Source organism: Phragmites australis, chromosome 2, assembly GCF_958298935.1.
Source record: "Phragmites australis chromosome 2, lpPhrAust1.1, whole genome shotgun sequence".
Classification (NCBI taxonomy): Eukaryota; Viridiplantae; Streptophyta; class Magnoliopsida; order Poales; family Poaceae; genus Phragmites; species Phragmites australis.
In genome coordinates this window covers 41045346-41061559 of record NC_084922.1, presented here as the reverse complement: position 1 = coordinate 41061559, position 16214 = coordinate 41045346, and the positions used below count along the sequence as shown (strand labels likewise).

General features: G+C 45.4%; 1 protein-coding gene across 1 annotated transcript; it reads right to left on the bottom strand.

Annotated features, from left to right (window-relative positions):
- Positions 1-11564: 11564 nt before the first annotated feature.
- On the bottom strand, positions 11565-15307 carry LOC133910118 (receptor-like serine/threonine-protein kinase SD1-8). Its single transcript, XM_062352635.1, has 6 exons — positions 13917-15307; positions 13048-13424; positions 12747-12957; positions 12422-12659; positions 12184-12334; positions 11565-12108 (listed from the first exon to the last, which is right to left on the bottom strand). The coding sequence occupies exons 1-6, from the start codon at positions 15217-15219 to the stop codon at positions 11806-11808; spliced, it is 2583 nt and encodes an 860-aa protein (XP_062208619.1). The 5' UTR covers positions 15220-15307; the 3' UTR covers positions 11565-11805.
- Positions 15308-16214: the final 907 nt, after the last annotated feature.

The window sequence follows — 16214 nt, the reverse complement described above, 5'->3', positions numbered from 1 at the left end:
GCGCCCAGCTCCTGCCAGGCCGTGGCAGCCACACCTCGGCTCCCTCCCGCCTCTGCGTCACGCCACTGCCCGCCCCTTTGCCAGGCCTATTGCTGGCGCGTTGTTTGGTACTTGACGCCGGTCATTGAGCTGTAGGCCCCTATTGAGCTGTGCTAAGCTCAGAAACGTTGGAATTGAAGGGACTCTGTGGGCGGCGTGGCGTGTGGCTAACTGGGCAGCCGCAGCAGCGGGCCACTGACAAAACACGGCCTCGGCGTGCAAAGACTTTCCTGACCTGGGCTGGGCTCGACTCCCGAGCGGACGCATCAGCCCGCCCCGCATCCAACGTGTGAAGCCGATGCGTATCACCTCCCGTCACTCCCTGCATCTCCGCTCTCCGCGCGCAGGCGTCAAAAGTGGCGTCCACACGGCGGCCGCGCCGCGCAACGCGGAGCGCCGAAGGATGCCACGCACGACCGTGGGCGCTGCCGTGCGAGGAGTCGCCGAGAAAGCAACGACGTTGCCCCGCGCGGGAGACTGGACTCATCCGTTCATTGGATCCACTTGAAACTGTGGCGGCCGTGGGTGGCCGGCCGGAAAATGGCAGTAACCAGTAAGCCACTAAGCCTAACCATGGGAGATGGATATGGTTATGGAAATTGGACTTAACAGTCTGGCAGATTGCAACATAAACAGCCACACCATACGAGAATAAAAAGAGAAAATGTTGAATGTAATATTTACAAATTGCAAGCTTTACAAGAGAGTGTGACCAATGGTCAGGGAACGAAAAGACGGCCATGCGGCAACATGGACGGATCGGGGAGCTAGAGGAGGAAATAACCATATCAGCCTCTCTGCCTATTTCATCATGTATCTGCTACTATATGTCAATGAAACATTTGCTATACAAACTATAAGTACATGCTACATAATATTCTATTATCTTAATATTTGAAGTGTAAAATAACCCTTTACGTCAGCTCCGGTGGCTACAGAATTACTATGTTAATATAAAAAAGAAAGGTATCTAAACCCCCTATTGTTATAAAAATCTAACAGTTTAAATTTATTAAAAGAGTCCATATCAAATATGATTAATAAATAGCTAAATTCGAAATTTAAAAATATGTAAAGATAGCCGTTCAAGTTTCATATAGGTTGGAAAAAGAGAAAGATATGTACCGTTCATTTAGTGGTCCCGGATTTATTCGATTTGTTGTAGAGATTACATGCTTACAAACACCTATCTATTTAACACACGTACCTCACTAGGTCTTCTTGAGCAAAAGTAAAATAAAAAGTTGACCAGGGCCAGTGAATCGATTTCTCGAACTAGGTCTTGAACCGAGGGAGGCATGACGCGTTACGTAGCGATCCTGGTCAGGGAAAAACTGCAACCAGCGGCGGCGGCGATTCCCCACGATCGTGAGCTCAACGGACACCATGATGCAGAGCACGGATCGCACCATGGCAACGAGCGTCGAACCAGTGTTCGTCTCCTTGGTGAACCACACCACGGACTGCGGCGAGGTAGGAGAAACATCGTTGCAAGGGCCGGTGTCGGTGCCAGCGAAGCAGAACCACCCACCTGCGTCACGCGAGGAGGTTATGCGGGGTCGGAGTCGAGCGCGCGGCTGTGAATGGTGATATAGCCGGACAGCGCCTGGATGGCTTGTTCGGTTTAAGGAGGCATTCCGCTTAATGCCATGCTCAACGAAATTTGATACATGCTTCCAATTGCAAGACGGGACACAAGCAAGCATGTAGGCTATGTACATCTTCCGCTGCATGTTTCCAAATTGAAGCCTCACCAGGATCCAGCAAATATTAAAATTACACCAAACCAAGGCATGTTTCCAAATTCAAGCCTCACCAGGATCCACCAAATATCAAAATGACACCAAACCAAAAGGCAACACGACACCAGGACGGTCGGTCGATTGGTTATTGAATCAAAGTTGTTTGTTCAACATGCTTGGTTGGTACTTGGATGGCCGCAAGAAGAGGATCACCGAAGCAACTTAATCGACTAATTAGGTTTTTGATGGTACATGAGGTATGCATACTTACAAAGTTTTTAAAATTATTGTTGGTAAACGAGGTAAATATAATGAACAAAGCAACCTAATGAACCGATAAGGTTGCATAAAATACTTAAAGCTACACATAATAATTATTTTTTTACAAAGCATGCAAAATTATGTTGTCAAAATTTGATAGTTTGGCCTCAATAATTATACAACTACATTTGGAACTATCCTAGAGGAAATAACTCTCATAAAAAATGGGCCAAGTTTCCAAATAGAGATACTCCTGTATCTCAACATATATGATAAAAATAATATGATATTAAAAAAGGGGCCAGTATCGTAGCAAATCTAGTGGCGCAAATGCAAGTGCTACCTTATTAGAAACATACAATATTCCTTTTTAGAAACGAGATACAGCTTCTCCATCTTTCCATTTATGGCTGGAAGTCATTTCCTTTATGTCTGGAAAAAAGGGAAATAATCAAGTCACATCCTAACCTTTCCTGTCGAAATAGGCCAGCGAAGGAAAAAAAAAACAGCATCAAGTACTAGACAAGTGGTGTTGCTGAAAGCTGCGAGCGAGAGAATCGGGGGGGGGGGGGGGGGGGAGAAGAAAAACGAAGCATCGGGCTATGAAAACGGAAACCCCTCAGACGAGGCGGTTGGCATCTGCCACGCCAAAGATCAGGGTCACCGAGGCCACCAGCGGACTATTTTCGAAACCTACTAGAATATGACAATGTTTCAACAAGTCTAGAAATATACAAACGAGGCACCAATATGTAGGTGTGCAGATTTATTTGCACGAGGACTCTTCCATCCTATGCCAACGTGCTCCTCCCGGTAGAAAAATAAAAGGGTAGCACGTAGCAAACTTGCAATCTACAATCCTCGCATATGTGTTAGATCATGAGACATAGTTGCCACACAATCCCATTTAGATCTATAACGCAGAGAAACTTCCTGGTGACGGATTCCGACGAGATACAACATTTTTCGTCGTACGCGCGACACGCCACCTCCTCCTCTAGATCGATCATCTCGATCTCTCACTGCGAAACTGGAGCCGGAGGACAATGAGATTGGCATCCAACAAATAAACATAGCACCTTCCCCCGAGGTCTCAAAATCACCAACCTAGCTGGCGGCATGACAACAACGTCCAGGTCCAGCGGCATGACGACGATGTCCCGTGTGCGTGCACTTCGTGATGGCTTGACGAGCGCGTCTTTGTTGAGTTCCTCACAGCAAAGGCCCTCTTGACCAGTGAGGAAGCCACCGCGCTGAGGGTGGTGAGTGCGGCTGTGGAAACCCCGCTACACAGCACAAACTCCGGCAGTCGCCCGGTGAATTGGTTGGTCGAGAGGCTAAGGTAGCGCAGGTATAGCGAAAATGACTTTGTTATGTTATGATTATGATTTTAATGATTAATGATAATATAAGTTATTGAAACGAATATGTTTATTAAAATATGTGTTAGTAGGTTTTATGGATGTAATAATATAGTCAGGATAAAGTTTAGTTGAATTAGAAAAGTCCAAAAAATATACTCATTGAATGGTCCAATGCTAAAAGAATTATACTCACTGTAGCTTTGTGTCTAGAGACAGCTTTACTTCACCGGATGGTCCGGTATCAAATGGGCAGAAGCAACAGAGCACTGTTGACAAAGCCGAGAATGTAGATGGTTTCACTGGAAGATCCAGTGATCACCGGAGGATCACGACAGATTAATTCTTGCAAAGAAGAATCCAAGCACAGAAGAATGAATATCAACTTACTGGAAGGTCCGGTGCCTATACTGTACACACCGGATGCTTCACACTGGAGTATTTCCTGCAGAAGGATTCTGAAGAGTTGAAGATCGAAAATATCTCACCGGATGGTCCGGTAATAGATACTGTGTACACCAAAGTCTTATACCGGAGCAATTTACATAGAGATGTTGTAGAGGCTCGGATGGCTCAAATGTATTTATCGGATAGTCTAGTGATAAAGATGAAGTATACACCGGAGTATCCGGTGTCCACAGAGGCTTTGAGTGGGGGTTTCAATGACTAGTTTCTGAAAATGTACTCACTAGATGATCTGATGTTGGTACTACTATTCTCACCCGATCATCCGATGTTAATAACTTTTTTGAGTCATTGAAAAAACGGCTAGTTGGCGGGTTTGAAGCTATAAATATCCATCCACTTAGTCATTTGAATAGAGTCCAGAGAAATATAGAGACACTTGAGAAGATATCAAAACCACCAAAGTATTTAATGTGATCATATAAGGCAATTAAGCACATATTTAGTGAGTGATTAGTGCTTATAGGCCTGTAGACAATGTTACTGGGTGATTGCTGCCTAGAGAGTGGATCAAAGAGTGATCATATCTTGTATTGGGTGGTACATCGACGTCTTAGAGTTTTGGTGACTTGTCGACTGCTTGAGTCAGAGTTGTTCAAGCCTGTTGACCCTCTGACTTGGTGTGTAACGATGACAAAACACGTGTACAGGGATACGAAGATCTTTGCCTTGGTGGCTTAAGCTTTGTAGTGAAGATGACTGACAAGTGACCGTGAGATAGGCTAGTGGTGAGATCTTGTCTTTATGGTTTGATGGCTTATTCGTGCTGATGCCTTATCTTTATGACTCAAGAGCCGTGACTCGAAGAGTTTTGATGACAAAAACATATCTTTGGTGGAACTCTAACATAAACTAGGAGTGATATTCATACCATCAATACCATAGGATAAAAATTCTTTGTGCTGAGTTTATTTTCTCTACCATCTTTACGCTTCTGTATTTATAATCTTGCAATCTAACTTTGCGTATTTACTTTACTAAAGTAGTTTACTAGGATTAACTATATATTATAAAATTTTTGAACAATAGAATAGACACACTACTTAAATCTAGAACATATTTAGATAAAAATCGATATAAATTTATCTTATAAAATTTTTAGAATCAATTAGGTTAATTTTAAGTAGCGTAATTTATTTTTTAATATCACCAATCTTTTCAGAGGACATGGCAGCTGGCGAAGGAGTAGTTCAGTAGGCTAGCGTCCACTAGGTTGTTGCGTGGCAAGTCTAGCGGCGGCGCGAACGGAAAGCCGGCGCCAGCGATGGAGTTCCTCCATAGGTTCAAGAACACAAGGATTACAGCGCACAACAACACGACGCTGGAAACACCGAACGTCCCCCGTTCTTTGTCTCGAGTAGAAAACAAGGGAGAGAGAGAGAGATCCAGACAGACACGTGCGCGTGAAGCATTTTTCATGTAGCTACTACATGTAGGAAGAGCTCGGGATGCATGATTCTTTGAGGAAATGCATGAAAACACCACCAGGCGCTGTGTAGATTTTGAAGATGGCCCAATAGCTTATCCAAAGGATACCCACGACGACAATAGAAACTTTAGCAGCGGTGTAGCCACATAGGGGCATTAGCCTCGGTCCGTTGAATAATCCATAATGTCATCTGCAGAATGCCGATGGCGACGGCGGCATAGATCAATTTGTTCTTCAGTAACTCAATGTCACCAGAGAAGAAGGCTAGCCTGAAAAGGGAGAACTTTTTGGTGCTCTATACTACTTATAGACATGAATTAGTAGAGAAATAATTTTACCATTCACGTGACTAGATATTTTTGTAATTATTGTCAAAATTTTAATCTCAACTCTTGGTGCATGATTAGATGGACATTGCGGCGACAGAGTCACATGCGACGACGGCAAGGATGTCAGCACACGACAAGGCCCACGGGCACAATGCCTCCAACAGAGCTTTGATGGGGTCGATCACTCTAAACCCCCTCAGCGACCCCGTGTTCAGGCCAATGCCCTTCTCCCCGGTGAAGTTGCCCATATCATCTAGCAGAACAGAAGCGCGGCAGGGCACAACGAGCCATAGAACATCGACGATAGCTAAGCCCGAGAGGCAGCACTACCATGGCCAGTGCCAGAAACAATAAGAAGTGGCGAAAGCGATGGCCGCTGTACTTAGTAGCCATAAATCTTTTTTCAAAAATACCTTTATACTTTTTATACTACTCCAATATACTCTTATATTATCTCTAAATAATGAGTTAGTATTCTAACTGATCTGGATGATTTGATAAAAAATGAATGACTCAAATTACTTAGGACTACAGTAAAAATTCTCTAAAAGGAACCCACCATCCCCGGCCATCAAGCAGTACTAAGTGTGCAGCACGACTTCATGAAAGTAACATCAACAATTAGAGCTAGAATTTTTTTAATATTACATTTTTTACAAATATTATAGAAATAGTACCAGAGATGAGGAAATTCTAAAAATAATACCTATTAGCCCTACCGTACGGCGAAATATTGTTTTCGTCATACTGTACAGCGAAAATAGTATTTTCGTCGTACGGTATAGCGAAAATTGCTGACGTGGCACCTACGGTAGCACTGAGGTGCATGGCTGCAATTATGAGTTAGTTTTCATCTTATGGTTTGACGAAAATTAGTTGACGCCAAACTGTACGGCGAAAAATAAATATCGCCAAACGGGAGGCCAAAAAATCCCGCAGCATGGACCTCCCTCCTGCATGGGCCCGTGAGCCATTTCTCCTGCGTCGTAATGGCCAATTTTTTTTTTCTATCGATAAAATATTGTATCGCTTTTTTATTTTGTGATTGAACTTATTTCTGAAACAGAATGGACAGATATAAAATAAATCGTAGAATCGCTTGTCCGACAATGAGAGGTAGATGATAGATATTACATGGTAGGCTACAATAGAAGTTGTAAAGCATAAGTTGCATATAACTCGGTACAGATGTTACATAAGGTGATGAACATTACATGTGACATGCGATTTTTCGTCGTAGTGCGAATAGACACTAACCATAAAGAGGTGCTGACAATAAACATTGGCATGTACGGTACACCTAAAGAGTAACCTAATAGCGTGCCGCTGCTAAGCCAAACATGTCTTAGGGAATAAAAATAAGCCGGGGTACAATAGATGCTCTCTACTGAGTGCAACTAGGATATTTTCTCTTTCTTTGGGCATTGGGTCCCGCCGCCTTAGCGCGACGGGCCTTCTCCCGCTTCCTTTTCCTCTCTGCTTCGCTTGCTTGAGCCGCGGCACGCTCTTTTGCAGCGTGCCTAATGCGCTCCTCCTCCTGTTGCTTCATCCGTAATTCATTCTGATGTCGTTCGTACTCTCCGCGTAATAAGCTTCCCTCCTCCACCGCATCTTCATGTCCATCCACCGCTTTTGGTCCTCATTTTGTTTCATATCGAGCCATTGTCTGAAGTCGTAGAGAGGTGGAGGAGACTGAACAGAAGAAACAAGAGGAGGGATTAGTAAGAGATTGCATGAAATCGTATGGAAAGGCCCACATGAGTGATCTATGTCGCTATACCGGTGGATATTCATATGGACCATGTCGAGACTTATCGTACTCGTAGTTGGCATACATGAAAAAACGTATGCCATAAATGTAGGATATGTCCTGAGACTTGTGAAGCCTACAAGAGTCATCACAGAAGCATATCGGTGATTCGACTCCCTGAGGGATGAAAATCCTCCAATATCACTATACCAGTGGGTACTAGTAGGATCAAACTGAAAGTATTGGGTGAACCATATTTTTTATCTCCTTCATCCTTATACCCTCAGGGTTTAGGTGCTCAAGGATGTTAAATGAAAAATTGCTCAAATCAACACCTATTGAACCGTTACGGATTTGACTATTTCTATAGAATATTATAAGATTTATAGAGTTTGACATAACTGTCACCTAAAAAATATATCAATTATAAATAAAAATCAATTACATTAATATATTACGACTCCCTGACCATACCGACCCAACATTACTTATCCTACAATAAAAAATACTATAATCTTTATTGCATAGGCAACCTCTATGTTTTGCAAAACCTAGGTGTTGCCTGGGCTAGGCTAAGTCCAAAGCTAACCATTGGGCGGACCCTTTGTATATTCTAGATTGCTTCCTACTGAATTTTGTGCTTGCCTACACTAAATTTTATATTTTTATATTTCTATTTTTAATTTTAATAAAATTAGATATCCATTTGGAAAAATAGCAAATATAGATGTCTGTCACTGCAAAACCAATAATCCAGTATTTTATTAAAAAATATATAAAATACATATCTATTAATATATATTTTATACACTAAACATTTACATAATTTAACTAACTTTTAGCTAAATTTTATAAAGTTTGAACAGACTGTTAGCTAAATTTTATAAAGTATGTCTTTAAATTCCAATACACCCTATATTTTGAAACAGATGCAGTAGTAATAAATAGCTAATCAGCCGTGGTAGGAGAGAGCACCCTTTATTTGTCTCTCCTGTTTGATGGTTAATGCGACGGTACGAGACTGCGAGGCTGTGCGCGCGCATTTGTTATTCCCGTCACATGTGGCCACGTCTGTGGCGTCGGTTGCATCGGAGTAAGCGGGAGCAGAGAGGCCGGGCCAACGTTGGCGACCTATCCGGAGTCCGGAACAGCTGGTTTTCACGCGAGTTGGTGGTCGTAGACCGAGCTCGACTCCACCATACCGACCACGTGTTTGCTCTGCTGCACGCCTGCACGGTGTTGGAATCTCCATGGAAACGTTGCCCTTATGAACAGAATGATGGCCAATCGGCATTTCACCCAAGTCAATGGTTGCCATCGGAGCATCAATCATGGTCGGCTATGGCAAATACACACAATATCCCACGGAAAGAGATCAGATCTCTCCTTCTGCTTATTTTCTACGAGATTTGGAAAGAACAGAATCTATATATTTTTTATCATAAGGAGGTGATCTCGATTCAAGTCATCGTCTTATCAAGGACGAGATCTTTCTTTTTGGGTTAGGCGCCTCCTAATTTTCCAATTCACGTTTTATAACGGGACTTTTTAAAAAATTTACCTGTCGGATCTCTCGGTTGGTTGGTGGATCTCAGTTGGTTGGTTGGTCAAACGACTAGTCGACTACAAGTGGTATAACCTTTGATTCGTGGATGAGCTGTTAAATTGACTGATCTGTACCATCAGCACCTTGCACGTTGTGATGGGATGACCACAGTCCACAGTTCAGGTCAAAGAAAATTAGCAAAATCTCAGCATCGCCATTGTCGTCATCATTTCATCACAGCGATTAAGGGCCTAGCACAAAAGGGGTGACCGGCCCAAATGCAGAAACAAGGCGTGTCAAAACTTCCTGAGATGAGCTCGGGCGGGCGCATCATCAGCACGCGTCAAGCGTGTGCTAGCGCTGCGCGTCATCTTTGTAGTCCCGTGCCTCTCCGCTGCCCGCTGGCCGCAAACGCGGAGCGCGCACGGTGGGTGGCCGCACAGCACAGCACAGCAACGCGGCCGACGAACCCCACGGCCATGCCAGGAGTTGCAGAGAAAGCAACGGCCTACGTGAAACTCCTGCGGGCAGCGGGGAATGGGAGGGATGTTATTTGACAGATTGCAGCGCGCACAACCCAGCCATATAGCCGTCCAAGAAAACGCCATATCAAAAAACTAAAGAAGCTGTCCAAGTTTGCAACAGTGCAGAAAAAAGATATGGTCCTGATGCTCACAAACAATGTATTATATTATATTATTTAAGTGTTAAAAGGATCAATCATGTTCGCTGTCAAGTTCATGAAATTACCATAATAATTGAAAAAATGATCTAGCCAACTCATTATTATCAACATATAATGATCTAGATTAAATTAGAGAGTACATATCAATACGATTAATAAATAGCTAAATTTAGAATTTAAGATTATGAAAAATTAGCACACTACTACAGAAATGATTTAGTATGACGTCTCTATACAGACGTCTATTCAAAACCGTCTATACAAAAGGTATTACAGATAGTTACAAACTAGAACTGTCTGAAAAATGACTAGAAGTAGTTTCTATGAAATGAGACGTTTTAGTATAGATGGTCCGCATTTAAAAACCATATGTACTAGTAATACAGACGGCTCTAAAGTATGATCGTCTGTATAAATGACGTAGTTCAGATAGTTTCAATAGAAACCATGCGTCCCGCTTTGCACCTACACTTTGACATGCAACACATGCACGTCCCCAGAACCTTCTCCAACCCACTCCTGACGAGAGCCCAACGAGTGGAAGCTTATCCTCCCACGATGTCTCCCACCTAGATCTAGAGGGCCCCTTAGATCCGCCCCCTCCCTCCCCATCTCCGACGAGCTCACTGGCGGGAGGGAGTGGGGCTGGCCCCCTAGCTCCCCTAGCTCTCCTTTTAGTTAAGTTCTATAGACGTTTGTAGTCTAGCGTCGCCCGAATGAGTGCTTGGAGGAGCTTCTTCCTCTGCCTCTACGTCAAATTCTTGGCCGCTGCAACCGTCACCGTCATGGAGGCCGGCACGAAGGTCATTGTCATCGACCTTTGGAGGCACGCGGTGAGTAGTCTAATAAATCTCCCTTCTTCCTCCTGAATCAAGCTTTTTGAGCTCGTTGTCTGTGGGTTTGGAGGATCCGTTGGCGGCGTGGTGCTCTCTCCGGCCTCCTTGGGGTCACCCAGCCGGTCGCCGCCATCTCCCGGAGCAAGGTGAGCTCCTTCCCAATAAAGGACTCGGTTTCGGTCTTCCTCCCTCCTTTTGCAGATCCCAACCTTCGGTTCACTAGCGTTGACTAGCCACAGGACCAACATCCTCTCCGAGACCATCACCGTTGTTGATTTCTCTGCGTGCCCCTTCCGCATTGCCTCTGACTCCACCATCGTCCTCGCCGACACCGTCGTCGTCTCCACTGGCGTCGTCGCGCAGCACCTCCACTTCGCTGGCTTTGATGCCTACTGGACCGAGGCATCTGCGCCTACATTGTCTGCTCACTGCAATACATCCTAGTGGTTGACTGGTTGTATTAGACATTTAAAAACCTGGACTATATTTAACAATTGCAGCACTATTGACAACTAAGACAGAGACATTCTCTTTGAAGATGTAAATCCTCTTCTGGTGGTGTTGCAAACAGAGGAGGAACAAGACTCTCATGAGCTAACTATAATTTTACTATTGTTTGAGGGTTTTTCTGTAGAAGTGGTTGTATCAACTTCTATAAATACCGGTTAATGAAATGTCAGTTCTTACCCATTCCGGGGCATTCTGCCTTAAAAAAGTATGGGTCACAAATTTATTTTTTGATACTTTTTTGTCATTTGTACAGACAATATTAGAATTATCTGTACTAATCATTTGTACAGACTGCTCTAATGCTATTATAACCGTCTGATTTATATACTCTTTTTCATACACGTATAAAAAAAACATTTTGCACGGGTTTTTCGAACCGTTCGTGCAAATAATTTATCTAGTAGTGGCAGTTCGATTTCTATAAGGTTTGGAAAGCAAAATATCTAAATAAAAAATCTAAATAAAATAAAATAAATAATAATTGAAATTAGAGTTAGAATAGAAAAAAAGAAAGATCCACATCAAATATAGTCTTAGAAAAAACAAATTATTATAAAAATAAAATATCTAAATAAAGAGTTTACGTAAAAAATATCTAAATAAAGAGTTTACGTAAAATACAATTAATCAAATATTATTATGATAAAATATTACAGCGATGCTAATCGCACTATTAACATATGTCACTTGCTATAGTATATTGAATGCAGTAGCTTCTCAATGAAATCTTTACAAACCGCAAACTTTTTTACAAGAAAGAGTGGCCAGTGGCCCGGAAAGGAAAAGAGAAAGCCTCGTGCAGAATTCAATCTTTGCTGTAACACACCATTAAAGCAAGAACAGGATTTCAAACTACCTGGCCTCTAATGCAGTTACCGTCACAAAGTTCGCGGTGCCGCTTCGAGTTTGAGAAGATTCCGTGTCCGATGTGTTCCTCCCGACGTTTACCCCAGGTTCATTTGGTTCAGGAAGCACGGCGTTCTCGCTGGCCAGCATCGTGACGACCGAAGACATCAGGGGTCTGTTCCTCGCCTGCGCGTCGACGCACAGGAGGGCAACCTGTATGCAGCGCAGCACCTTGCTGTGGTGGAAGCTGCCGCCCAATGCCTCGTCCAGCAATTCCACGCTCCTTCCTTCTTTCCACAGCATCCATGCCTGGAAAATTAACAGTATGGTTATTAACAATCCAGCCCAAGAAAAGGAGAAATCTGCTCCCTCGCTGCTGCTTACATATCCTAGGAGGTTGAGATCAAGCTCGGGTACGTAGGAGCCTCGATTCCTCGTGCCAGTGATGATCTCTAGTACCAGCACACCGAAGCTGAAGACATCGGATTTCATCGAAATGATGCCATCCATCGCATACTCTGGAGACATGTAGCCACTGAAAATAGTCTCGCAAGTCAGCATCGCGGTCCATTTTCATAACATAATAGTACAATAGACGTGAGGGTTGGCAAAGAGTACTCACTATGTTCCGATGACCTTTCCTGTATACGCAGTGGTCTGATCGCCTCCAAACATTCTTGCGATACCGAAGTCTGAAATTTTGGGGACCATGTTTCTGTCCAGCAACACGTTGCTTGCCTTCAAATCCCTGTGAATGATCCTGAACCTTGAATCTTCGTGTAGATATTGTAGACCCCGTGCAATCCCCAAAATGATCTCGTATCGTTTCTGCCACCTTAGCAAGCTACGCTTTCCTTCATCTGCATAATGCATCGAGCGGTCGACATAAACCTCATCAACGTATGAGCAAACTCATTCTGAAGGTGTTTCTGTAAAAGTGAACTGACCAAATATGAATGTGTCTAAGCTCTGGTTGTGCATGTACTCGTACACGAGTATTCTCTCGTCGACGTCGATGCAACAACCGAGTAGCCTCACAAGGTTTCTGTGCTGCAACTTTGCAATCAGTTTCACCTCGTTCATGAATTCCCTAACCCCCTGCATTGATCCCTGGCACAACCTCTTCACAGCTACTTGCTGCCCATCGTCAAGCTTTCCCTGTCATCCATTTGCAGGTCCGTTAGAAATTACGAGAGGAGGCAGGCTATTTATATACCAAGTTACTATTATGTTTTTTGTTGTTGTTACCATATAAACAGGCCCAAATCCACCAGCTCCAATCTTGTTGTGGTCAGAAAAATTGTCTGTGGCGACAAGGATGACATCTAGATCAAACAATGGGAGGTCAACATCTTTCTCGGCGTGTCTCATTTCCCCAGAGACCTCATCCAGCTGTTGATCCCGGGATACTGGGCTCAACGAAGGCTGGTACCTGACCCTGTACGGAAGCCCATGATCTCCTGTACTGCTTGGAGGCAATGACGCCATGTCGTCACTTTGACGTTTCCTCACCTTCTTCATCCAGAAACAAAAGCAGCCGGCCGCTGCTAGCAGAAGAAGTGCACCGGAAATAGTCGCGACGACGACGACGATCAGCGTGCTCTTGTGTGGGCGCCGGGGATTATCTGGAATCAAGAAGTGGTGAGGTGAACAGCCGGTTTAATACCGGAGACCTGACCATTATGCATGTTTCTGTGACTATGCAAGGGTTGATGACTACTTAATTAGTCGATACTCGACGTAAAAACATTACCTTGCAGTTTCTAGCCCGTGCAAGTGCTCAGGTAGATGAGTAGTACTCCTAACTAAGATCATGAAGAAGTGCCCAAAATGGTAAATTTGGTGCAATTTTTTTGGAAATATAATCCTATGAAATCTAATATAATATTTTTGGAATTTAAACCCAATTTATAGTGTGGCAAATGACAAAAATTACTATAAAACTTATGATGGAGATAAAGAAAATCATATGTGACAAAATAAAAAAGAAAATAAATTATCACGTATCACACTATTAATTAGGTCCATATCTCAAATGCATTAGATCAGATTCCATAGGACTATTTTCCATTTTTTTAAGCTGCAGAATGGAAAGCAGTTTGAGTCAAAGTCAGAACCTGTGGCCTTCAGGACGTCTATCGCCGACTGCGCGAGCCGTATGTACACATCCTGCACGACAATCGGGTACTGCCTCATGTCCAGCAGATCGACGGCCCAGATGACGCAGCCGACGCCAACTCCGCCGCTAACGTTCGCGGCCGAGTACGCCCCACAGCTGCAGTTGCTCAGGCACACCTGCCTGCACTGGTCCAGCGTCATGCCGGCGTACACCATCGCGTCCGTGGCCTGCGGCAGCTTCATCTGGTTCACGACCCAGAACCCGTCGCCGGCCTCGCAACTTAGGTTGGTGCTCCTGACGCATCCGCCTGACCACTCCCGGAGGCTCCACTGCTCCGGCGAGCGCGGCACGAACCCCGGGAGGCAGCGGCACGGCGGGGATCGGTCGGGGTCGCAGTACCCGAACGGCCCGCACTTGGCGTAGAAGTCGCACTGGTCGGTCGGGTAGTACCAGAAGTTGCTCCACGCGCCGTTGTTCAACGAGAACCGCTTCAGCTGCCCCGCCGTGCCGTCCACGATCAACCGCGAGAACAGCGACGGGTCGCGGATGAAGTAGCTGTAGTACGTCTCGTCAGGGCTATACACGACCTTGAAAGCGAAGTCCTTCGACTTGAGGTACGGCACGCCGGTTAGTATGTCGCCGTTCCACGGCCCGCTCGTGTAGATCCTCGTCGTGCCCCGGACGAGGAAGAACTGTGGCAGCCCGCCGATGACCAGCTTGAACGTGTAGTTGCCCGGCGAGGGGTCGGTGGGGCTGCTCCACGATGTGATGTTCCTGGTGATGCCGGCCTTGATATCCACCCCGAGCTTCATGCCCGGGAGCAGCGTGTCCGTCGGGTAGTCGAAGCTCTGCCACGCCACGCTTTGATCAGTACCGCTCCCATCGGAGCTGAGGACGAAGTTGCCGCTGTCGAGAAGCTGAGCTGTGGCTCGTGTGGTGATGTTTCTGATGGTGGGCGCCGCCGATGACCACACAGTGTCGTTATTGCTGTCGAGGATGACAAGGCGGCCGCTGGCGGAGAGAATGAGGACGCCCGGGGTGTTGACCACCGGGTTCTGGCGGTTGGCGACCCACACGATGGTCGGGCCCGGGATGGTGGCGTACCAAATGCCGAGGTACGTCCTGCCGTCGGCGCCGGCCGGGCTGAAGAAGCCGAGCGCATAGACGCGACCGGCTGATACGAGCGTCTGGTTGCCGGCGATGGACGTGACTCGGTCGATGGTGTCGTTGGATGTCGTGGGGGTGAAGGAGGCGGCGGCGGCGGCGGCGAGGAGGAGGAGAGAGAGCGTGCGTGCCCTCATCCTCTCTGCCAAACTGGGTGCCAAACCAGCCGTTGACCTCTCCTCTCAGGACATGGCCTTATGATTTGTCAGACTGCCTGCACAGTAGTCGACCGGTGGTTATCGTGCGAGAAATGATTGTCGATCGAGTGTTGAGCCGGGGAAATGCAAAACTGCATGACGCAGCCTATTTTCTTCGTCTAATACTCAATTCTCTCCACTTATATCTATTTCTTTAGAACAAATCTCAACATAAATATCAATTCTCTCCACTTATATCTATTTTTAAAAAACCAAATCTCAACATAAATAATCAGATAAACATGTCCACGCATGCACCAAACCATTTGCTCTGAATCAGCTGGAAACGGTCGCGGGAGAGAGCAGCGTACTCCTCGAGTCTGTTGTCCACTACTAGTTGATCAATTGCGACGGCGCGAGACTGCGAGGCTGTGCGTGCATTTGTTAATCCCACAGGGCCACGTTCATGGCGCCGGCTGCAGACGGGGTAGCGTCAGTAAATCTTGTCAACGACTCGACGTGGGGGCTTCGGGACAGCTGGATTTCACGCGATCTGCTGGTGCCGGACTGCCGGTTGGCGCCGAGTTCGATGCCACCGCCAAACCGGCCATGCTTGCGCCGTCGGAGGCTGTTCGAACGAACCTCAAAGGAAGCTGTAGGATTGTCGACGGCATCAACCACACATCACCATCCTGTTGTTTGGACAAATCAGCTGTCGATGAGAATGCAGTGCTTTGCAAAGACGAGGCACAAAGAAAAGGGCGAAGAACCAGCTGCTCATCCGACGGCTAATTCGCTTTTTGTTCACTAGGCATAGTTTATTTGCACTTGACCCCCCGTGTAGATATATATATATATTCTGAATGAAAAATTGTGTTGGATGTTTGGGCCCAGCTTGGTTCGTAGCTGGAATTCAAGCTGTAGACTTGGCCTGAACATCGACTGAAAAGGGGCAAGAGTTGACTCGTGATGGCTAAAATGATCTTATCTATGCC

Excerpts from the sequence above, each read along its gene's own strand:
- LOC133910118 (XM_062352635.1), bottom strand. The coding sequence starts at position 15,219 with ATGAGGGCACGCACGCTCTCTCTCCTCCTCCTCGCCGCCGCCGCCGCC. Across the intron at positions 12,660-12,746 it reads CTTAGACACATTCATATTTG|ATGAAGGAAAGCGTAGCTTG; the intron begins GTCAGTTCACTT and ends TGCATTATGCAG. Across the intron at positions 12,335-12,421 it reads GGAAAGGTCATCGGAACATA|TGGCTACATGTCTCCAGAGT; the intron begins GTGAGTACTCTT and ends GACTATTTTCAG.